General features: G+C 49.2%; 1 protein-coding gene and 1 long non-coding RNA gene across 5 annotated transcripts in view; one reads left to right on the top strand and one right to left on the bottom strand.

The window, feature by feature from the left end:
• Positions 1 to 271: 271 nt before the first annotated feature.
• Positions 272 to 4,011, top strand: FZD7 (frizzled class receptor 7). Its single transcript, XM_065840852.2, has one exon. The coding sequence runs from the start codon at positions 824 to 826 to the stop codon at positions 2,543 to 2,545; it is 1,722 nt and encodes a 573-aa protein (XP_065696924.1). The 5' UTR covers positions 272 to 823; the 3' UTR covers positions 2,546 to 4,011.
• A 5,333-nt stretch (positions 4,012 to 9,344) lies between these two features.
• Positions 9,345 to 24,214, bottom strand: part of LOC139828469 (uncharacterized) — a 49,525-nt gene continuing 34,655 nt past the window's right edge. For all 4 annotated transcript variants that reach the window (XR_011740139.1, XR_011740138.1, XR_011740141.1 and 1 more), the window contains 3 exons: positions 13,645 to 16,452; positions 12,588 to 12,805; positions 9,345 to 10,148 (listed from right to left, as the gene is read on the bottom strand). This is a non-coding gene — a long non-coding RNA (uncharacterized lncRNA). The remainder of the gene's footprint in view (positions 10,149 to 12,587; positions 12,806 to 13,644; positions 16,453 to 24,214) is intronic.

Raw genomic sequence — 24,214 nt, 5'->3', positions numbered from 1 at the left:
CCGGGGCGGCTCCTCCCGCCCCCGCCCCGCCGGGGATGGGAAAAAGTTCGTCGCAACTTTCCCCCCCCCTCGCCAGCCCAGCGCGGGCTCCTCCCCCAGATCGCCCCGCTCCCTGCGCTGCGATTGGCGGGCTCCTCCCGTCCCGCTCCGCCCCCTGCGCTGCGCTGCGCGGGGATTGGCGGGCGGGCGTGGCGAGGTCCCGCCCCCGGCGCGGTTTGTGAATGGGGCCGACGGGGGGGCGGGGCTCCGCCCCGCGCCCGCGCGTATATGGGTGTTTTTTTTGTGCCGGGGCGGCCGCGGGCCGGGAGCGACGGAACCGCACGGCGGCCTCGGACGCGCAACCCGCAGCGGCGCCCAGCCGAGCCACGGGGAGGATCGCGCCAGTAATTGGATTTTAAAAGTTACTTAAGCCCTGGAGTAAAAGACGCGGCTCAGCCGGGCGCGGTAATAATCCGTTTAGCCGTAACCTAAATCGCCGGAGCCGCGCAGCCGGGCGGCGAACAGCGCCTCCGCCCCGCCACGGGACCCTGCGGGAGCCGGCCAGAGCCGCCGCGCTCCGCACGCCTCTCCTGCCTCGCTCTCCTGCCTCGCCGCCGCCTTCTCCGGCAGAGGCAGCTCCGGAAACTTTCGCCGGGGGAGCCGCCGCCGCGCTGCGAGCGCCACCCGCCCGAGCCCGGGAAGAGTCGCGGCGGTCCGGCGGAGGCCGCGCTCCTTGCGGAGCCGCCACCGCGCCCCCGCCCCGCGGAAGGGGCCCCGCCGATGCCCCTGGGACGCCGCGCCGCCCGGCTCTGAAGGGCTCCCCGCGGCTGCCCGGGCGCCGGCCATGCGGGCCGGAGCAGGAGGCGGCGGAGCGGCCGCCGGCGGCTGCCCCTGGCTGGGCCTGGCCGCGCTGCTGGCCGCCCTGCTGGGCACCCCGGGCGGAGCCGCGGCGCAGCCGTACCACGGCGAGAAGGGCATCTCCGTGCCGGACCACGGCTTCTGCCAGCCCATCTCCATCCCGCTCTGCACAGATATCGCCTACAACCAGACCATCCTGCCCAACCTGCTGGGCCACACCAACCAGGAGGACGCGGGGCTGGAGGTGCACCAGTTCTACCCGCTGGTCAAGGTGCAGTGCTCGGCCGAGCTCAAGTTCTTCCTGTGCTCCATGTACGCGCCGGTGTGCACGGTGCTGGAGCAGGCCATCCCGCCCTGCCGCTCCCTCTGCGAGCGGGCCCGCCAGGGCTGCGAGGCCCTCATGAACAAGTTCGGCTTCCAGTGGCCAGAGCGGCTCCGCTGCGAGAACTTCCCCGTCCATGGCGCGGGTGAGATCTGCGTGGGGCAGAACACGTCGGACGCTCCTCCGGGGCCTGGCGGCGCGGCGGGCAGGGGGGCCACTGCCCACCCCACGGCCGGCTACCTCCCCGACTTCTTCACCCCGCCGCAGCCCCCCTCCGGCTTCTCCTTCTCCTGCCCCCGGCAGCTCAGAGTGCCCCCGTACTTGGGCTACCGGTTCCTGGGGGAGCGGGACTGCGGGGCCCCCTGCGAGCCGGCCCGGCCCAACGGGCTGATGTACTTCAAGGAGGCGGAGGTGCGATTCGCCCGGCTGTGGGTGGGGGTGTGGTCCGTGCTCTGCTGCGCTTCCACCCTCTTCACCGTGCTCACCTACCTGGTGGACATGCGCCGCTTCAGCTACCCGGAGCGGCCCATCATCTTCCTCTCGGGCTGCTACTTCATGGTGGCGGTGGCCTACGCGGCGGGGTTCTTGCTGGAGGAGCGGGTGGTGTGTCTGGAGCGCTTCTCTGAGGACGGCTACCGCACCGTGGCCCAAGGCACCAAGAAAGAAGGCTGCACCATCCTCTTCATGATCCTCTACTTCTTCGGCATGGCCAGCTCCATCTGGTGGGTCATCCTGTCCCTCACCTGGTTCCTGGCCGCGGGCATGAAGTGGGGCCACGAGGCCATTGAGGCCAACTCCCAGTATTTCCACCTGGCAGCCTGGGCCGTGCCCGCTGTCAAAACCATCACCATCTTGGCCATGGGGCAGGTAGACGGGGACGTGCTCAGCGGGGTGTGTTACGTGGGTATCTACAGCGTGGACTCACTGCGGGGCTTCGTGCTGGCGCCCTTGTTTGTGTACCTCTTCATCGGCACCTCCTTCTTGCTTGCTGGCTTTGTGTCCTTGTTTCGCATCCGCACCATCATGAAGCACGACGGCACCAAGACAGAGAAACTGGAGAAGCTGATGGTGCGCATCGGTGTCTTTAGTGTCCTCTACACAGTCCCCGCCACCATTGTCCTGGCGTGTTACTTCTACGAGCAGGCGTTCCGTGGCACCTGGGAGAAGACGTGGCTCCTGCAGACCTGCAAAACCTACGCTGTGCCCTGTCCCAGCCACTTTGCCCCTATGAGCCCGGACTTCACGGTCTTCATGATCAAGTACCTCATGACCATGATTGTTGGGATCACGACCGGCTTCTGGATCTGGTCTGGCAAAACCCTTCAGTCCTGGCGACGCTTCTACCACAGACTCAGTACGGGCAGCAAAGGCGAGACGGCGGTATGAGCCCCCGGCCCCTCTGCTGCAACACGCTGAGAACGGGGGGGCACTGGCTCCCTGAGCAGGGAGGAAGGGAGGCTTTGCCGAACTTTTTCTTCCTCCCAGAGAGCTTGAAAAGAAAAATATCCTTGCTTAAAGGATCAGACAGACTGTGTCCAGTGGTGCTTCTGCAAAAGAGGCCACTTGGTGGGATTGGAGAGCCCTTCACTCACAAGAAGTCCCCTCACCCGCCTCTCCCGCTACCCCTGTGCAGGAACAAAACCTGGCCCAGCTAAGCCCATCCTGCCTGGCTTTGGCCGAGGGGGAGGAGGCAGCTCTGAGCAGCAGCCAGACCCTGTGCGTGGCGGGGTGACCCCGGCTCGGCAGAGCGACCCGTGAGTACCGCAGAGCGGGTCCTATCCACTCACTCTGTCCCCTCAGCTCACCGGGTCCTTTGTACCTCAGCCCTGTACCTGTCTGCATTGGTTTTAGGGGGAGAATTCTGTTGCTGCTGCTGTAGGGAAGGAGGAGGGGGTTTGCTATTCCACACCCTGAAAAGAAATGACTTGTTGCTTTTCAGCAGAAGGCTTTTCCCCCTTGCTTTTGTTCTAGGAGACAAAGGGGGAAACAAAAGTGTTTTCTGTGTAGAAAGGCATAAGCATGGGATCGGTTTTTATGGGCAAACTAACAAAAAGAAGTCGTTGAGGTTCACCCTTGGATGTGAGGAGCTCGCAGAAATAAACATTCCTTTTATGAGAAAAGGAGAAGGCAGGATGTTTCCCCACCGTTCCGAACGGGTCGCTTTTCTAAGCTGAAGGAAACACAAGACTTGGAGGGCAAGAACCGAGAGCACCTGCCAAAACGAGCCATTAAAATATGTAATGATACGATTTATTTTTCCCCATAAACGTGCTTAGTGCCCCGCTTTGCAGTGCGCTGGCTGCAGGTGAGGACAGGAGGAACGTTTGGCTCGCGATGGCCCCTTTGTCCCTTCCCGGGGCAGGAGGAGCCGGGGTTTGGGGTTCAAACCAGCAGGAGCCTCCTCACTGCAGCTCACCCAGAGCTGAGGAACATCCCACTGAGCACATCTGGCAGGGACGGTCTGAAATTCTATCATCAAACGCATCGTTTTCTTTTTAAAATGTGATGGATTTTTCTATTCTGAAATTTTTATGTTGACTCGTTCATATTTTATTTTTTTTGCATACTACTTTATATTCACTGAAGGCTTGTTTTTATAAGTGTACGTGTGTGTGATTTCAGCCTCGCAGGGCTTGGGGGTTTTGTCTTTTCATAACGTGCACGTGGAACAAAAAATAAAAACCCACAAAAAAACCCACAAACGTGTGAGACAAGTGCAGTATGTATATTTTGTAAATCTCGTTTTTGTAAGAAAATATGTATTTATGTTTTTACTTGATTGGTTTGACGGTCTGTATGAGGCCCTGCTTCATCCCATGCACAGATCACTGAATAAATAATTTTTAATACAAGGGCTCCAATGATGTTCTTTCAGCCACTGGGGAGGTTATAGAAAGGGGGGCAGGAGATGGCAGAGGCTTTTGGGTGAATACGCTGTGAAAGCACTGAGCAGAGCCTGGCCTTTCTGAGCCCGCTCCAGCCCTTTGCCCTCGCTTGGGCCAAGAATGGGCTGATAAACCAGTTTCCTTATCTGGAAAGCAGGGGTAATGTCTGTTCCCATTCCACAGGGGCTGGGAATTAAACCCTTGCTCTGGCAAGGAAGCACTAGCTCCTTCTTAATGTCTTCAACTGCCTTTTTTCTCTCCCAGCACCTTTGCTGTCTCCAGTTTTGTTCAGGTGAATTTCACTTTAATCTTAATAACTAGCCTGCAGCCTACATTCTTTCTTATCACAGTCATCCGAAAGCTGATAGCTCCAACGGAATGCTCTAGTTTGTTGCGTTGTTTTACGTTGAAATGAATGTGTAGAGCTCAAGCTGTGTTGCTACAATCAGAATTTTGCACCTGTGAAATGGGGACAGTTCCCAGCTTGTCTCTTCAGCCTGTTCGCTGGGTTCGTCACCCTTTTCCTCCTTAAACCACGGCTACACTGAAACCTAAGGGACAGGCTCATATCTGAAAGGAAGTATCTCTGTTTCCACCAGAAACCACTAACGCTGAATGCTTTTATTCCAGTATTTCCCATTAGGTACTTCTGGGTTTAAAGGCACTTAACACAAAATGATCCAAATCCTGGGATTTAAGTTGGTTTTTAAAATTTGAGATTCTGTGTGAAATTTGATGCTGGTGTAAAGTAGAAGCAATTGGTGCTCACTTCTAAGCAGATGTGACTCGCATCAAGACCCAATTTGCTCCCAATGGAAACAATTTGGAGAATTTCAAGTAGTGATAGCGTCCGGCCTTCCGGAATAAAAATCTTTTATCCCCATTCTGATAACAAAGTCGCAGTTACTTTCAGAATGGAGTACAATTCTAAAACTTCTCTTTGCGAAGCTGTCTGGAAAAACAAGCCTTCACCAGCCTTTTCTAATTGCTGCAAAAACGTTATTTCTTTGACTGATGTTTAAGCCCACTCTCAGTTAACGTTTTTCCAGGTTTAAGAAGTGCTCCCTACCCTTCCCCTTTGGCTCTGTGCGGGGGTTTTGGTTCACAAGACCTTGGCAAGTAATAGTTGTTGAGCAGTATCTTTGGAAGTTTATACCATATACTACATTTTTCACGAAAACTATATTAACACTGGTTCTTAAGTTTCAGAGACGTTTGTGTTACATTCTAGAAGAAAGTATTATTTCAGGCAAGTTAGACACCAGGCATTAACAGTTCTGGAGCTCAGGAATAGCAGCAGCAAACCATGAATCCAGCTGAAAGAAATTTAGTCTGTTGCTTGGAGAGGAAGAGAAAGACGACCCTGAATCTTTCAGCGCTGCGACTTCTACTTGAGATATAGACTATTGCCAAGCCCGCTCTATATAAACCAGGATAATTGTTTCATGCCAACACGAGCGTGTGGTTTTGGCAGCTGCAACACCACACAGGATAATATAGGATTGGGAGAATAAATACAGCGCATGGCAGGTTCCCAAACGCCCCACTTAGCACCGACCACATTTTGACTAGAACGGTGCCCGAGCTGTAAAACTAAAACACGCAGAGCAGAGCTGAGCGCAATGGGAACAGGGTTTGTGTCAATACCTCTGGTCATAGCCTGATGTTCTCCAAGGAGGTCTCATTCTAGAGAATGCCAAGTGAAGACCACTAGAATAAGTTATCGGTATATGCAAAACTGGGCACATGCTTTCACAGGAGGGTCTCCAGCCAGGGCTCAGATCCAAAGGGTGAGAGGGTATGACGATGCAAGCAAGGTAATTAGAAAAATCATCAAACAAAATGGATTTGTGTTCTTGGTGCTTGGGCGGAGCAGCGAGCAGGATTTGGGCCCCTCTGTGCTCCCCTGTACCCTCCGTCTCTCATTTTCTATACGCTGTGACCACCACTGGTGCCAACAGGCCCGTGACATCCCCGCTCCGCTTGCTGTGATAAATCTGTCCCCCAACACACAAAAACACAACTCAGGAGTTCTTATGGAAGCCGTACAGCGCGAGTGTAACAGCTACGAGTCACCGCTATAGGTAAATCTGCATCAAAATCCCAGCAAAGAGAGAAAAATCAAAAGGCCCTTGCCCAGCGCAGCTGTCTGCTAATTAAACACTGGTGTTAATTGCAGTAGTGTGCCTGGCCCCCGTTGCCTGTGTTTGTTGCGGTGCCTGCGTGAGCTCTGGATTGCTCAGAACTTTCACGTTCTCACAGAAAATGAAACCGCCTATGAAAGGAATGAAAGGCTGTGATATGTATATATATCTATAGGGTTATTTTTAAAGAAAAGAAGATTTTTTTTTGTGTGAGCTAGTTCAAAGCCAGCTTTGATTATCTAAAGCAAAAGTCGGTCTTTAGAAAGAGTAAAAAAACCTAAATGTAAAGATTTAATCCATGATGAAAAGAGCATTTCTTATTTGTAATGCTCTCGCCTCTCTTTTCTTTTAATTAACGGCAAAATGTGACAGTTCCAGGCGGTGATTCCCGTGCGGAAAGCAGCATTCCAGCAGCAGGGATGTCATCGGACACCCGCACCCAGCACACAGAGCAATGAGGATGGACAGAGGGCTCCTCTCTGGTTCTTCGCACGTTCTGCTCTCTGAGGACACTTAATCCGCTGCTGGGTTTTGCAGGAACAACCCTCATGGCAGGTAAAGAACCCAGGCAGTGCACAGATGGTGTGGAAGGAGCTGGTTCCACAGCCCAGATCCCACCGTGACCTTCTGCTTTTATGGCTGGCTAGACCAAAGGCCTGGATCTGAACACTGCAAGATTTAAAAGACCATACTTGATGGTTACTGTGAGCCAGAAAGTGGCTTTTCTGGGAAGAAATCCCTTATCTGCTAAGTTGAATTAGTCACTGGATGGTTTTGCTTTGTTACGAAGGCGCAGAGCTTCGCTGCCCGCAGACAGGGATCTCCTTTCTGCCTTTGACATTGCTCAAGGTTTTTGCCGTTTAACTGAGTCACACTAACTAACAGCATTAACACTTTAACTCCGTGCCTCTTGCCTTCCCCCGTAAAGATATTGCAGCAATATCTGAATCAAATCTTAAACAGAACCTTTCAGCACAGGACTGAAAGTAAACATTTCTCAGAAAAAAAAAAAATCTCAGCAATTTCACTGAAATGACTCTTCTGTTTAGCTGTCGATTTTCATCAGACCTGGCTTTGTCAATAAAATGTCCTTTGGTCAGCATTTCACCACTCAGACTTAATACATGACTTGAACACAGACGTTAAAGGTGTAGAAACAAGTTATAGAGACGGAAATAAGCCCGTGAAGGACTGTGTCATGATATCTGTTATTTTCACAGCCTCCACCTCTCAGCCTCCTCTCCGGCCGCATCTTATTGAGCTGGGGAAGTTCTTTGTACCAATACCAGCCTATTTTGTTTGCTCTCAAATGTAATTCTGTGCAGACAGTGACATTTTAGTGGGGAAACGAGCAGCAGCGTGTGCCAGCGGACAGGGCACCACAGGAAACTCTCACACTTTGCCCAGACTTGCCTGTGCTCTGCAAATTCTTCCAATCAATCATCGCCACTTCCATTTCTTTTTTTGGCCTTTCTCTAAATAGGATCATGCTCTCTGGGACAAAAAAATGTCTCCATTGTCCCCACGTGTGTGTTGGTTCTGTTCCCACCTTGCTGGAGTCCTGATCTTGACGGGGGCCTCTCAAGATTCAGCACAATGCAAGAAGTTCCAATTAAAAATAATTAATCATTAAGAGGCAGAGGATGGTAAAGAGGGAGCTGGTGCTTCAGTCTCTGTGGGGAGATAGTCAAACACTAGTGGCAAACGAGAGACATGTGCGATGACACTGAGTCTTCCCAAAGCAATGAAAGTGGGAAGTGTCACTCATCACCTTTTGGGCTTTTGTGTACGACGTGTGAGGAATGTTCCCTTCTCTCAGGAGTCTCCGTGGGCTCTTCAGATGATGGGATTTGCTGTCGCGTGCCCTCTTCTGCCTGTCTCTTTTGGGTGGTTGTACGAAGTGTTGCCATGTGGGGTCTGTGTGACGGCACACGCTGCAGAGTCGGCCCAGCTGAGCGGAATCGGTGCTGGCCACTTGGATTGTTAGTTGGCTGACTGCTCCCTGAAAATGGGAACCAGTACTGAGGAAACTAGCTTGTTCAGAAAAGGAAAATATTTATCTGCTGAGAAAAAGAAACAAAACAAAACAAAAAAACTCAAGCAAAATAACTGGCCGGATATTTCATTAAGTAATCGCTAGTGAAGTGATTAAACGATTGATTTGCAGAGCAAGGGGGATGCCCACTACTACCCCACACAACTCCAAAACACGCAACAAACTAAGCAAACCAATTTTACAGTTCACTCTCAACTGCTTTGATTGAAGAAGAAAACAAAGGAGATAATGTCTGAATGCTTCTTGAATGAAACAACTCCAAGTTTGAATCTGAAATGCGGCCAAAGGGAGCACTTGGGCACGTGCAGCCGCAGGAGCATCCCCAGGGTGTTTCAAATGGGGGGGACCCCATTTCAAGCGGTGAGAGTTTCAAATTGGGATCTGCCTTTTTGAAACACCCCCGTGATTGCTGCCTGTAAATGGCTGCGATCAACGGGAGCGCTCACCACGCGATATTTCTCCCAAAAATATTCAAAAGTGAGAAACATACTGCTAAAGAAATTCCCGGTCCCAGCAACTCCCCCGGACACCGGTCACTCAAGAGTTAAGCTGTGAGCAAACACCACCAGGGCTGTTGGAGCCCCAATAAGGCCGTGGTGCCTGTGCTATCTCAAACTATCTCGCAGCAGAGCGCAAACATTTGGGAACATGACCACAGCACAGAGCGCTATGCTCACAAGGGTTGTGCCGTCCGGCTTTATTTATTTCTCACTCTCTGCTCCCTAGGAAACTGAGGAGCGAACGTCTCCCTCTTTTTGTCCTACTTTGAATGCTGACTAGCTAGCACCCATTATTCTGTGACAATGTCCCATCTTACTGACATGTCTTGAATATGTACATTTTTATACTGCTTTAATAGTACTATTTTAAACTTTAAAGCCCGTCACTTGTCCTCCTGAAAGCCAGATGGAAAACAATGCTGTTCTCCTATTTTTCTGGTCTTTCCATCCCAGCAGCAGTCCCTAGGGCAAACCTCCGTCCTCCTGTTGTAGGGATTTCTGCAGCCCGGAGGGCTGGTTCTGTGGTCAGCCCTTCACCTGGAGCTCTGGCTGAGCAATTAATGCAGTACCAAGTGAGAAATAAACACAGAAATCAAAGACTACCAAGCTCAACGCTGTATTTATGGCGGTTCCCACTTCTGTATGGACACAGGTGTGTAAAATCATAGAATCATTTTGGCTGGAGAAGACCTTTAAGATCGAGTGCAACTGTTAACCCTGCCAAGTCCAGCCTAAACCATGCCCCTAAGAACACGATCCACGGCAGCTCCTACACGGGCAGGACCCAGCCCACGAGCCCTGCACGGAGCTCCTTTCCCACTGCCCTTTTGCCTTTTCCTTTTTACATGATACAACCTTAAACATGAACAAAAACACCAGCAACCAAAAAGCAAACAAACCCCACAGACAAACAAAACCAAAACACTGAGCCGTGCCGTAACACGCCACAGCTTTTGGTGCAATAATCAAAACCATTCAGGCCTGTGAAAATCACGAGAAGCAGCTACAACTTTGGTCTTTGTCCCCAGCCTGAAGGAACTTCCAGTTTTGCCAAGCCCTGCCCTGCTTTTGTTGCTGGCACTTGTTGGTCAAGAGGTGGACCCCAAAACCGTGTCCTAGGCCACACTCAAGGCCTGGGCGTAACAATCCTCATGGTGACAACCGCCGTATTTGTCACCAGCAGCTCAAGGGTTAACCAGCGGGGTGGACCAAAGAGCATATATCTTATTTGTCTCATCCTGCAGTTAAAGAAAAATCCCCTTAGAGTCAGGTTGAAACATCCCATTTCTTGACCTCCGAGGTATTTGCCGCACTGCGTGTCTCCGGGGTTAAACGCCTGCCTGGCAGCTGGTTCTTCTGTAAACACTCCCACTCGCTCTGCGGAGAGCCAGGATCCCAGCAGCACTGAAACAGGATAAATGGAAACCGTTAAAGAAATTAATAATAAAATAATCAGCCAGCGTACGCTGAGAGTAGCAGCGATTTCTGGCAAGAATTAATTAAACCAGATGAAACACTTCTGATATGATTTATGCTATCAGACCGTTTAATTAGTTCTGGCTTTTAGTCCATCGTAACGAGCTTCCACGAGGGTGAAAAAGAAATAATTGTTTATTCAAATGACAATAATTTGGGTTTCTTTAATTGACTCCTAGTGCGAAAGCACTGGTTCCTGCTGTTTTCTAAAACGCTGGGTGGAAAAGCTCCAGCGCAATCTGGATTTCCAGGAGCCACCAGACCCTTCGCTCCCCTGGATCACCCAGGGCTGCTGGGCTTTCCAAGGATTCCCACGTGAAGCTCATAGATAATATTAGTGGGACTCAAATACATTTTCTTCCCAGCAGGCTGGATATTCCAGAAAGGAAATATTAAAAAAAAAAAAAAAAAATCAGATATCCAAAGAGTGTCCAAAAGGAAAGGGGTTTAGATAAAACCAAATCTTTCTTAAAAAGATGGGTTTTTTTTCTATAACTAAATTTAATTCGCTGATCTTCACCCAAGGGCAAGGAAATAGATGTTGCTTCACTATCAGGGTACAGTGTAGAAATGTCCCTGAGCCTACAAAGACAAGTGCCAGCGGTTTTAAAAGTAGGGCTGGTACCTCCTGTTCCTGCTTATTGCTGGTTTGTTGGGTGCCAGTCAGTACGAAAGTCACAGAGTTCCTCCTGGGTAGAAAGTGGTACAGGACTAAGGCGTGCGAAGAAGCCAAAGAAAGCATTTCTGCAGTGTGAAACTGCATGGAAGCATATTGTAGATTTATGCCTAACCCAACGGGGAATTCTGGGTCACTGCTGTAAAACCAAAATTCCTCGCATTACTTCATCTAACGAGGTCCATGGGAGAAGAAAAAGGCGCCAGTTTGTAAGATCTAAGGGGCTGAGGCCTTATCTGCACGCTTTCCTGCAAAGCTCCAGCTGCATCTGTATCACCAGTTCCATGCTAAACCCCGCGGTGTTTAACACAAAACAACCAAAGGCTCTCGAACATCGCGGAACGGCAAGGCAGAGGTTGCCTGATGTAACCTCCTCGTGCCACAGGGCTGCACGGTGCGATGCAGCCCGTCACCAGGTGCTGCCCCACGGCCCGTTTGTCGCACGGGACCGACAGTGCTCTGCATGCAAAGGGGCTCTGCAATATTCCTTTTAATCTCAGCCCTTTGGCGTGGGGCTCCGGCCCCATCCACAACGAACGGTCACAATGCTGCATGAACAATGATGCTTGTCCAGTCTACGCTGATGTTTTCTTCGCTGTTCAGTCACAAAAGCTTTGCACTAGTTAACAGCTTTACTCCCAAAATGCCCCAGTGAGGTGAAGAAACATTATCCCTAACTTAGAGAGTAAGATTGAGTTACTGCTCCCTTATGAGGAAAGGCTGAGGGAGCTGGGGCTCTGGAGCTGGAGAAGAGGAGACTGAGGGGTGACTCGTTCATGGGGATCAATATGGAAAGGGGGAGTGTCAGGAGGATGGAGCCAGGCTCTTCTCGGTGACAACCAGTGATAGGACAAGGGGCAATGGGTTCAAACTGGAACACAGGAGGTTCCACTTAAATCTGAGAAGAAACTTGTTCCTGGTGAGGGTGGCAGAGCCTGGCCCAGGCTGCCCAGGGAGGTTGTGGAGTCTCCTCCTCTGCAGACATTCAAACCCGCCTGGACACCTTCCTGTGGAACCTCAGCTGGGTGTTCCTGCTCCATGGGGGGATTGCACTGGATGAGCTTTCCAGGTCCCTTCCAACCCCTGACATTCTGGGATGCTGTGTACTTTCTAAAGAAAAGTAGAACAGAGGCAGGAAAAGCAACAAGATCTTGAGTCTCAGTCTCCTTAGCCCCCGTTGTTCTGCAGGCCCTGGCCCTTATCCCAGCACAGGCTCCTACTGGAGGTCGGGCAGCAGCGCCAGACCCAGCCCCATTCACGGCCGGGACACAAATCTGCTCCCTGACTCCAGCACCATGCACTGTGTGACCTGCTCAGGGTTTTCTGCGGGCGGAGCTCGGTCCTGTGCAGAGGGCCAGCATTTTCATCCTTTCTAAAACTCTGCAGTGGTGTGTGCCTCGCACTTACCCCAAATTTGGTTTTTTAGGAAGGAAAAAAGTCACTCTGTCTATCTATTAGACACTGCGATCACATAACTAGAGCTGCATGTGTACGGACTATGATTAGAAGGGGCAGAGTAAAGGTTACACTGGCTTCTTGAAAGCACTTTGATAACCCAAAAAGCAGGAGACTAAATAATAACACAAACTCTACATTAAAAGTCGTTTTACCTGGAGAATTAAGGAATAAAATTATCTCCACCTTTCAATCATCATCTATACAGAAAGAGTGTGCCTTGTACACTTGAATACCTTCTATCCAGAAATGAATCGGGTGCAGGGAGGCTGGGGCAGCTGCTGGTGTCACTGTTCCATGCTTTGCCAAGTGGGGACACATTTGGCTCTGCCTCTGCACGGCCATGGGGACCTTGCTTGTGAAAACCTTCCCGGTCCCTTCGGATCTGCAGCTGATTCCCAAAACTCCTTAGTTCCCCAGTCCACGCTAAGCCAAGCGTTTTCCGAAATCATATCTAAACCAAAGCAAATCAGATTTTCATTGCAGCAGTGACACCTACCAATGACCTCACTGAAGTCACATTTTTGTCGCCTGCTTTGAGGTTCATAAATCAGTCAAAAGGGTCAAGAAAAATGCGTAGCTCCTCACACACACACTTCCATGCTCTTCTACAGCAGCAGCAGCCCCACACTCAACCTCTAAAGCACATTGACCAAATGAGGCATTTCATGTCCAAACCAGGTTGTTTTTACAGTTCTAGCACCTGCCCCTTTTACATTGAATGAGTGTAAGTTTACATTAATTTAATTAACAGTTTCAAATGATGGAAGAAAACAGACCTACTGTATTCAGAATACCAGTCTCTGCTGCTGTAGTTTTTAACTTTAGCTTTTTAATTTATCGCTTTGAAATATATTTTATGTTTAAAACTATGCATAGGCTTTTCAGGGTGGCTTTTAGCCACGCAACTACTACGCACCTCTCATACATAAAGGACTTATCTTTGTAAGATAACCAAAGGGGGAATTGCTCCTGCTGTGCCGGAGCTGTGCCCGCGGTGTCACCGTGGTGTCTGGCTGCAGCAGGGGTGACGTGGGGAGCAAAGGGTCACCCTGAGCAGAGCCCCTGCAGCTGGGCTGCATCTGCACATGAAATGACATTTCAGGACTGAAGCCACGTAGCTGCAGAAGTTACGTGCTCCCCGGCTCACGTTCTGAAATCCGTGTTCCCTCGCGTGCCCCACAGCACAGAGATCAGCAGAGCAGGGCCTGTGTGCTCTGTCTGGTGAACAAGTGACCGCCGTGGCACGCAGATGACAACGCACACGCTGTCTCTCCTTGTGCACACCCTTACCTTTATCTCCGCTCTACCTGCGCCATTCCTGCGGAGTGCAATGGTCTCTGATGGCTACAGAGCATCCTCTGAGGTGATCTCCAAGGCCAGGAAAATAAGGGAAGAATTTCCATCAGCTGCCAAGTCAATGAGAGCGTCAGGAATTCCAAAGGACAACATTTCTAACAGTGGAAGCGTGACGCAGGGCGTGCTACTGCCCAAGATTCCCGATCACTCTGCATCCCAAATTCTGCCAGGCTCCAGCAGGCATGATTACTAGAGGCTTTCTCCATTTTTATGTAAATTCTGAATCTCCAGAAATCCCAACATATGTAACCCTTGAGGAGGCTTAACGTGAATTCTTTGCCCCCATTGTTCTCCCGTTCACACGTTGGGAGACTCCTTCCTGCTTCCTCCTTGTCAGGGAAGACAGCTCCAACAATATGGATTTTATTGTGCACCCCCTGCATCCCACTTCTGCCCCTGTCAATAGCACAGAGGCCCAAACGCCGTCTCAGCTGCGAAGAGGAAATGACTATTCACGAGACACAAAGGTTTATGGATTTGTGCCTAACAAAAGATGATTTCTAAGCAGGCTCTCGGTGTCCCGGTCCCCTCTCCGCAGTGTGCGGGGAGCGGGAGCGCTCCCGGGGGCAGGTGGACCACGCAAGGTACCCTCTGCATCTCCTCACACGCACAGGCGCTATTTTTCATACCAGCTGCATCTTAAACACTCGGTTAAGTTGGTGATTAGTGGTGGTGGCAGGGTGTCGCAGTGGGAGCTTTCTTAAGAAGAAAAGGCTTTGATTGAGCCAATGAAAGCTGTTGCCAGGGAACCAGATGCCATGAACACACCACTCCAGCAGCGCAAGAATACAAACCATGTGAGCGCTGGACTGAGCTTTAAATGCATTTGCTGGTTGAGGCCTGAACACGCCATTAACTCTTTCAGTACTCGGTGGAGTTCACAGAAGGGCCCGGGAAAATGGGACTGTCACAAATGCAGGGGAGCAGAACATCTCCCGCTGCCTCTCTAGTACACCCTGTTGATCCAAAAGAACAACAAAGTGGGGAGGGGAACTTTCGACCTTTAGTTTTTGACTGGCAAAGAAGGTTTGTTTGTTTGTTTTGTAAAGTATGTAAGGAAACTTCTCTTCAAAGTAACGCTTCGTTTTACTCTAATGCGAAGAGGAATCAGATGAATGCTCGGACAACCCCATAAAAGCAATAATTTTGTTTTTGTAGGGGGTGTTAGACATGAAGTTTGATGTACGCAGTGTGTTCACCAGTCAGTTCCTCTGCAAGAGGAACAGAATAGCTCGGATTCCATTTTTCCCAGATCTGAGCTGGTTTCCAACACAAATGTTACCAATTTGAATTTTATCTGATCAGCTGCCAATTTGTTTCAAAGTTAACTTTCCACTCTGATTACCAAACAGCCTTGTGCTCGACCGACAGAGCGGTTTTTTTCCTAATGTAAATTCCACAGCGCTCTGCAACCCTACCAGTAAAACGCAGCTAAAGCTCTAATTAAAAATCATGCCTGCCATATGTCAACTCATAAGAACTAAAATTAAACTAACAAGGGGCTGTAACTAAAACTTTCTTTTTTGAACACAAGAGCCTGCCTGCTCCGTTGTGAAGCCTGGGTAGTGCAACACTCTCAAACATTCTCATCTGTGGGCTTACGGTTCAAACCCAGTACAGGTTCCTGAGCACAAACCGGCATTCCCGCTCCAACTGCTTTGATCCCATAGAGCCCATAACTGTGGGGAGCAAGTGCCATGCTGCTGGCGAGCATTATCCTCTCCATTCCAGCCTTTTTCTATCCCGTGGTACTGCCAGCCGACCCATGAGCTCCGAGCTGGGGTCCAGCGTTCTGCTGCCTTTCGATGCCTTGTCCCACAGCGCAGAAGGCCTGGGGGAAACGGACGCAGCGATACCATTATAGTGCTTAAGTGGCCATAAAGTCCCAGTGTGAGTCCTAACAATCTGAACATAAGGGACAATAAACATTGGGCCCCTCAAATTTATTCTAGGGGTTGGCAAGACCGGGTATAGCACAAAGCTGATTGAAAATCTGCATGTAACCCCCGTGCCAATCCCCCCAGCTTGGTGATGGTGGAGAACTGGGCTCACGTGTGTCCCCAACAGGCAGGGCATTTCCCATACCCTTCATCCATCCCCTCGCAGCCCCAGCTGACAGCTATTCCACGGCTGTTTTGCAGGGCTGGGAGTACACATGCACACGGCAAAGCGCGACGCTGAAAACCGCTCCACACACTCACACGGAGCCCTTCTGCCTCCCTGGATTCTGCAGGGATTCATTCGGGGCCCCGAGCCCCCATGTAGCTGCTGTGTGAAGAGGAACTCCTGGGTTTGATGTGCACACCAGGCTCGCTGCAGCGCTTCCCACCACAGAGCCCCCGGCCCAGGCTGCCTCTGTACTAAAGTTCTTGCGTAACCCTCGTAAAACAGGGAAAAACAACCCTGCAGCTCAGCTTAGGTTAGCAGGGAATAAGTGAAGAGCTGGAAGAGATTTCTACAAGCAGAGCAGAGTTATCTAAACACAACTTTGGCAACATTTAAGGGCTAACAGCCCAGTTTTCTAACCAATTCCATACAAAATCTCTAACGATCAAAAGCAGCGCCTGCACTTTGTATTTTCAGGCTGAAACATCCACACCCGCAGAGCTGGGTGCTGTCGGGGCACAGGAAGCCACGCTGGTGCACTGGCTTGGTGGGACGTGGGGCTGCAAGTGTCGCTTGCTGAACAGACATGGCTCTGCGGCACGTCGGGGCCTCGGCACGGCTCCTACAGATGCAATCCTGCAAGAGCAAACAGAACCGCAGCGCAGGAGGGTGTTGTCAGAGAGGTCGCTAATCCACAGAGAGGTGCAGACGTGCTGCAGAGTGACATTTAACAAGGGCTGGTGCTGCTCCCCTCCCACAATGTGCTGCTCCGCTCTCCAGCACAGATAATCACCCCAAAACATCTGTATTCCTGACACTCACGTACACACTCACACTGCTGTGCTAGAGGAACTTAACTGAATTTACAAACCAGAGCTTTCAAGATATATGAAGTGCAAGATGTAATTACCACATTACCAAAACATATTTTTCTCCTTCCCATACACATCAAGACCTGACTCTCAGCCGACACGCACTGAGGATCCAAACCTTGGAGCAAAGATCACACCTGCTCCAGCCGGACACGGGCAAGAGCGTCGAACACTGCGCGTGGTGAGAGCCTGGCCCAGCTGCCAGAGGGGTTGGATGCCCCATCCTTGGAGATTCGCATCGTTTCCTCCATTGCTCTGAAGCCCACCTACACTCACATCAGCATCTGGTCCTACTTCGAGTTAACTCATTTTTTCCCCAAGCAAACCTCTCATTGCAATCACTGTCTCAATGATCACAGGATCCCAGAATGTCAGGGGTTGGAAGGGCCCTGGAAAGCTCATCCAGTGCAATCCCCCCATGGAGCAGGAACACCCAGCTGAGGTTCCACAGGAAGGTGTCCAGGCGGGTTTGAATGTCTGCAGAGAAGGAGACTCCACAACCTCCCTGGGCAGCCTGGGCCAGGCTCTGCCACCCTCACCATGAACAAGTTTCTTCTCATATTTAAGTGGAACCTCCTGTGTTCCAGTTTGAACCCATTGCCCCTTGTCCTGTCACTGGTTGTCACCGAGAAGAGCCTGACTCCATCCTCCTGACACTCCCCCTTTCCATACTGATCCCCATGAATGAGTCACCCCTCAGTCTCCTCTTCTCCAGCTCCAGAGCCCCAGCTCCCTCAGCCTTTCCTCACATGGGAGATGCTCCACTCCCTTCATCTTCATGGCTCTAATACTCCGATACTAATAGAAAATGCACATTTTCCATAGCAGTTTCATGCTTGCAGATTTGGAGAGTTTATGTCAGTGTTACATTACTCTGAATTTACACACTTTTTTTTTTAATGGCATGTAAACCAGATCTGACATAGCACTCAAGAATGCTGAATTTTAAGTTGTAAAATACGTATCTTTCTAAGATATAAGCTAACAGTACTCACTAATAAAATCGACAATCATAAAAAGTAATTGCAAATACAGCCCCTTCTAACAACCTTAATGAAATGTAATTAAGCATTGCTTAAGAACTGCGTGGCATGGTGTTGGAGAAGAGTCGCTAAAGAAATGCAAGGTAGAGAATCAACTACAAGCTTTTGAAGTACATTGAGATCGATAGTCTCATCTAAATCTCTATTTTCTTAGCTTAATTTATGTTAGATTCATTACAAAGTCATGCAGAACAATTGTGCTTGGAAGAAAGTTATCCTAAGCTGGGAAGAACTGAGAATGGCTTTGCCAGCACAGGCTCATTTCTATTGCTGCTCTGTTGTGAGAAGTGTCATTTTTGCCAACTGAAGAAAGCAGCTCCTCTGTTTGAAGACATATTTGTTTTGTACATTTTCTATTGCTGTTTGTATATTGTAAAGCACTTTGAGCACAGGTAGAGTGAAAGACACTGTACCAAATGAAGTTGTAGTGTTGTAATACACTGTAAGCCTTTGTAGGTGGCAGCAGGGGGCACCTCCAGCAGCCGACACCGAAGCGCAGGTGACAGATTTCAGCAGCGTCCCAGTGTGTCCCCATCCCTGCTCTGGGCAGCAGCTCTGTTCCTGCTGGAAACTCCCAAAGCGTTTGAGTGGATTTGTGAGAAAACTGAAGAAAGAGAAAACTGTACCTTTGAGTGAAGTGCGGAAAGGGGCGAGGGCCGCACAGCTGAGCACCCAGGGAAGGAGATCCCTGCAGAGGTGCTGCCAGCCCAGTGCTGGGGCTGAACAACAGCAACTTCATCCCAGAGTCGGGAATGAGACCCTCACCCCCTGCCACAGGTACCTGGGAAGGGTGAAGTCTGCTCGCGCTAAGTTTCTACAAGAAAACAGCTGAAGGACCAGAGGAAAAAGTTGTTCAGGTTACACAGACCTACACAAAATCATAGAGGATGAGGGATCTACAAAAAATCCCCACAACTGGCCTCTTCTAGCTCCCAGAATCACAGGGATTGGAAGGGACCTCAAAGGATCATCCAGTCCAATCCCCCTGCCGGAGCAGCAACACTTAAATGAGGCTACAATAAGCTCTAATAAGACTGATTTTTTCCCCTTCTCAGCTAATAATGAAGTTTGGAGGGTGCCATGAAGAAAATACAGTAAAGCAGCTCGGGAAGGATAAAGTTACTCCACCATCTTGGGATATTTACCCTTTAAATGTGAACCTGGCCCCTGCAGTGCTGCTCTGGTCTCTCCTTGGCTGATGTAAGGGCCCTAATTTCTGTCTGCACCATAGCAACAGAGAGCCCTGAGCACAGTGAGGAGGGGAATGGCAGCTCACACATCCCCAGATGCTGCACAGCAACCAGAGCAGAGAGAACAAGTGCATGGGACAGACAGGAGGAAAAAAAATAAAGAAGATATTTCTCTGTAGTAGCTCCCAGGGGTTAAATATTTTATGTTTCAGAACATTAATTACCGTTGAAATAATCCTTTTAATGACAACTTATTTTAGAGTATCTTCCTTGCAATGAAAATCAAAAAGTGATAACCAATGTCATAATACGAGATACACATGTACTTAAAACTGGAGAATCTTCCCCCCTTCACAAGGTGATTGATTTCTCTGACACGTTGCTGTTTGGAGAGCTGCCTCCTTTGAAGCCCACACGGAGCCAGACTTTGGCCTCAAAGCCTATCAGACTTGTGCCATCAGTATCAGCAGAGCCCGTTCACATGTGGATTTTGTGTCTGTGACCCCTGACAAGGAATAAACCTTTCCTACTCCAATTCAAGTGGAAAACGTTTCCATGCTAACTAGCTGAGGAGTTGTTTTGTTTCGTTTTCCCCCAATCTCATAGGATCCTCAGCACACTGCCTCTCGTATTTCTCAAGCCATGGTATAATATTCAAAGCAATTACATAATAGCATTTTGCATTCTGCATAACTCATTGCTATTAAAACTAATAAGCTACGCCCATGCCAACGACACTACTCTTTTCTGCAGTGTAGCAACTCTCCTTCAAATTAAAAAAGGTAAAAAGAACAATGAGGCTTTTAAAGAGGATGAGGCTTATCTGGCGATCTGTGATGGTGTGAGATACTGCAGAGCTGCTCCTGACACTTGTCTGGGAAGACTTTGCTTAACTCATTCCTGGCTCCACCACACCAGTGATGTAATTAACGCATTCATCCCAGACTTGTGGCAAGGGTTTTCTTTTTCAAGATCCTACGTCTTGATCTGTGCTATATATACACCCAGTGATAGGTTCACAGATGCCTATGACAGTAAATTCTCAAATTAAGCAAGCCCATGCTGTGCCACTTTCCTGATGACACAGGATATTAGTAAGTTGAGATGAATATCAGGTAGCAAGGATCCTCACCCAGCATGATTTTCATACTCTGACAAATGCCTAAATCCTGCTTGCTTTTGCATTGGAAAGCAAGTCAGAGCTGACCAAACAGTTTAAAAAACAACCACAACTTGTTTTTTCTTCCAACTATTTCCTAGTAGTTGTTCATTTTGCTTTCCTGCGACTGTCTCCACACTAAATGTCAGAGACACAAAGATGTGACATCTGCTACGTTGTGCCAGCAGTCCCTGCTGCCGATGACAAAGACTAAACCTTTTCTCTTCACCTGCACCAGCACAGCCCAGGCTGAGGCACTGACAGGGCTGATGGCATTACATATACAGTTTATAGGTTATATATACAGTTTATAGGTATTGCAGCAGGCCAGACAGGGAGCTGTGCCCCGTTTCACATGTAACAAAAGGTTCACGTGCAAATACGACTGGTCTGCCACCTTTGTGGCTTCTGGATCCTGGAATTAAGCGGCTTCACCATCCCTGGTAAACCCTTCAGTAGTCTCAATGGAGCTGGGCAGCTGAGGATTTTGGCAATGCTGTCTCTAACTAAATCTTTTATTCTTTGGGGAAGAGACTAGGGAGCTTCATAGCCCTTCACTCAGGGATTTCCAAACACCAAAGGTGTCCCTTCGGAATCAGCCAACCTTGGAGACCTGATAAAGGGATGAATTTAACTAGACCTGTCATTTCTTATTCCTGCATTAAGGTACAAGCAGCAGAACAGAGTCAGGGATTTGCTTCGCGGTGACCTCACAGGGTCAACATCTCCTTGGTTGTTAGAGCATCTCTGTACTTACTTTCTGGAGATAATAGTGCAGTAGGTTGGTCTTAAGATTCCAATGAGGCCTGGGCTGACACTTGCCCGGTCCGTGTTGCTCTGGGTGGGCAGGCAGAGGACACAGGTCCTGTCCTGCAGAACCTGCTGCCAGAGCCCGTGTCCAACCCAATGTCAACAGCTGCAGGTGTTCTGAAAGAAACTCTTCCTGCACACAGGAGGTGTTTCCTGAAAAACAGCATTGGATGGAGGAATCCAACTTTTCACTGGGAAATAAATCACAGCTCAACTATTTCCCCTCAGGCCTGTGGCGCAGCATCTTATCAACCCATGGTCACAGCCCTCAGGGCTTTCCTCTCCTCAGTCAGCTGTCTATCCACATTTATTTATTCTCTGTCACTCAGGAAGAGTAAAGACAGTCTCGAGCCTCTGGAAAATGGTCCACAGCACTCTTGTGAGTGTGTCTGCACATATGTGAGTGTGGGACTGAGAATATCTCTTCCTCGTTTATGTGCTAGCTGGAGTTTGTTGAAAGCCACACAGAGCTGAGGCATAAAAACACTGGGCTGGGATTCAGAAAATGTGGGATTAACTAAATGGTCACCACCGCTGAAATACTGAGAAACCAGAGCCTCTACCAAACAACCGCATCACCAACCACATCACGTGTGACAGCAAACAGCAGGTCTGTGGTGAACCTGGCAAAGAGAATGAGAAGTCAGTCAGCAGCCAGCTCTGCAGCAGAAAGGTCAGGTTTGGTCTTACCCTACGTCAGCTCACTGCCAGGAGCCCTGCCACCCCTGCCCCAGAAACAGCCAGTCCTAAAGGTTTTCCAGAATTCATCAAACTGCAGTTACTTGTGCAAGGGACACTCCTGAAAAAAGCAAATTCAAGACTTCTAGCCTGTCAGCTCTGAGATGAGGTGCATCCTCCGTGGGATCTGCAATGAAACAGCTAGATGTGTTTTAATTGTTGAACAGGACTGAATGGAGTTTGGCACATTGGAGTCCCCTCCTGAGCACGGCGCCCTGCTCGGGTTCATCAGTAATTAAACAATCTGTTCAGCGCTAACTACACCAATACAACCATTTAGTATTACGTTCTCTCTTTCGCATACAAACATGCATCCCCAAGCCATCAACCGGCAGCAATGTTTAGTTATCATTAATCTGACCAGCCTGGAAACAGCAATCAAATCAAACTGCCATACAATTTCTTAAAGCTGTCTTTATTTTCTGGTTCATTTCCTGTTAGACTACAAGGTGTTTGTAAAATGATTAACACGCTAGGCAGTTAATTACAAAATACTAAAGAATAAAAGTTGCAAGTTCCAATTTTTAGGAACTACATCTTGCAAAATCATTGGGAAGCTTTGACAGTTATCTCATGGATGTTTTTGTTTCCTGATGCTGCCAGTTCATTATCCGGGCTCCAGAAACATCCAAAGACTTCATCCCGGTTGTGCCGAGCACTGTACAAACAGGTAACAAACCAACAGTCCCTTCTTTTAAGAGCTTATATATGAAATTGCAATCTTCCCTGAACATTGTGAGAAATTTAAAGGCATGTGCCAAAGCTTAATGCTATTTATGGGTAAAACATGAGGAGGAGCCTCAAATATTTCAGCACTATCACAATCATGTAGCTTAGAGTGAACAGCAAGAGCGACGTTTAAATCGCAGGAAGCAATTTGGCCGGTGGTAATGATCTCAGATACCAAGTATTCCACACCGAATACTTTGTATCCCAGCAACCCCCAAATTGCTGTTAAAATCTTAATCCTTCAGCTTTACATACCAGATGAAAATTTGACCTTTTCTACAAGTGCATGCTAATAACACCAGCTGAACGGTTTGAAAGGTGCAACAAAATTCAACCCTATTCGTACTCAGAAATAAACATTATTCATGGTACTAATTAAGGGCATTTTAAAAACCATGCATGTGCATGAATGACTGTGCACACACACACAAATACTTCTCAGTTCCAGCATTTCTGTGAGCCTCAGACTGGCTTTATCACATCTTACATAGTAAGGATATCTGCAGAGATAAAGACTGAACCTTTCCAAAGAGAAAACCTTTAATCAGTATTCTAATCAGAGTCTGGGTTAATGAGGAAAGTCTCAGTGCAATCGAGATAGCTCTTGCTTAACTGCATCTGACATTTTGGAATAGATTAGATTCTAATGGTCTACAGCAGAGCTTTCTCTTTAGAAACCTTGGGATGTCATTAATAAATATTGGCCATCATATAGGGACTCCACACCTCTGTAGTCGAGACAAAACATCTTATAGGAAATCACTGCCTACTGTGTCATGAACCACATCAGTGAAGTCAGGCGCAACATCCATCAAAGATTAAAAGAGCAGAAAACGAACACTGCTGTGACCAAACACTTGAAATCATGTGCTGACTGCCACAAACAATTAGAATTCAGCAGGGGCATTCTCAGGCATTCACAAATCATGACTGCAGGAGACCTGAGGAAATGGGGCCGCGATTAACCCGTCCTGCTGGCCCCAGCCACCGCAACCCACTGCTCCGGGGAAGAAGCTGTGAGCTTTCTTGTCAGCATAAAAAACACTCCTTTTTCCTAAAATCTCACCTCTGATCAGGATGAGAAGATGAGTGTGTTATACACAGAAACCTGAAGTTACAGAGAGCAGGAAATGGGAGCTGAATTGTGCATTTTGAGCAAGGAGGGAGCTGTGTCAGGGTCCTTGTGCGGCAGCTCAAAGGCTGTGGGGTTGGGCTCTTCAGGGCCGGCAGCTGCTCCTGTCCCCAGCGCCCAGTGACAATCCCAGGGCATCCCTGCAGGACACCCACAGGCTCCATTGGCCGGGACCCACCTGTCCCTACGTGTGACAGAAAGCAGATCGCTACAGGAATACAGGCTGGACACGACATTTGCTGATCCCAGGTGGGTAAAGGAGAACGGAAAGCTCTTCCGAGCGCCACAGCATGTCAAAAATGGTACAAGCCATAGAATAAAATTCCTAGGTTTGAAAAATATTAGTCTCACAAAACCAAACACCACAAGTCCAAGCTACTTGGAGTATTATGGGCATCCACCACCTCTCTGGGCAACCTGGGCCAGGGTCTCACCACCCTCACAGGCAACAATTTCTTCCTTGTGTCTAAAGGAAGGAGTTTTGAGCAGTCTTTGGAAGTTTTACCTTTTTTAATGTAAGTTTAGGCTTCCCAATACTCTCACACGCAGGCTGTTCGTTGGCAAAGGCCTGACGACAGTTGGAGCCGAGAGCACCCGGCAGCTCCAAGTCAAGCTTTGCATATCTTAAGTGGGCTCTCTGGGCTGGACAGGATCAAAAGCAACAAACACCACTGATGTTGGTGCAAGTTTTCTCCTGCATCACATCAACTTGTTGTTTGTGATGG

Source organism: Patagioenas fasciata, chromosome 7 (assembly GCF_037038585.1).
Source record: "Patagioenas fasciata isolate bPatFas1 chromosome 7, bPatFas1.hap1, whole genome shotgun sequence".
NCBI lineage: Eukaryota > Metazoa > Chordata > Aves > Columbiformes > Columbidae > Patagioenas > Patagioenas fasciata.
The sequence above is the reverse complement of the archived record's forward strand: the minus strand, read 5'-3'. Positions and strand labels throughout refer to the sequence as shown.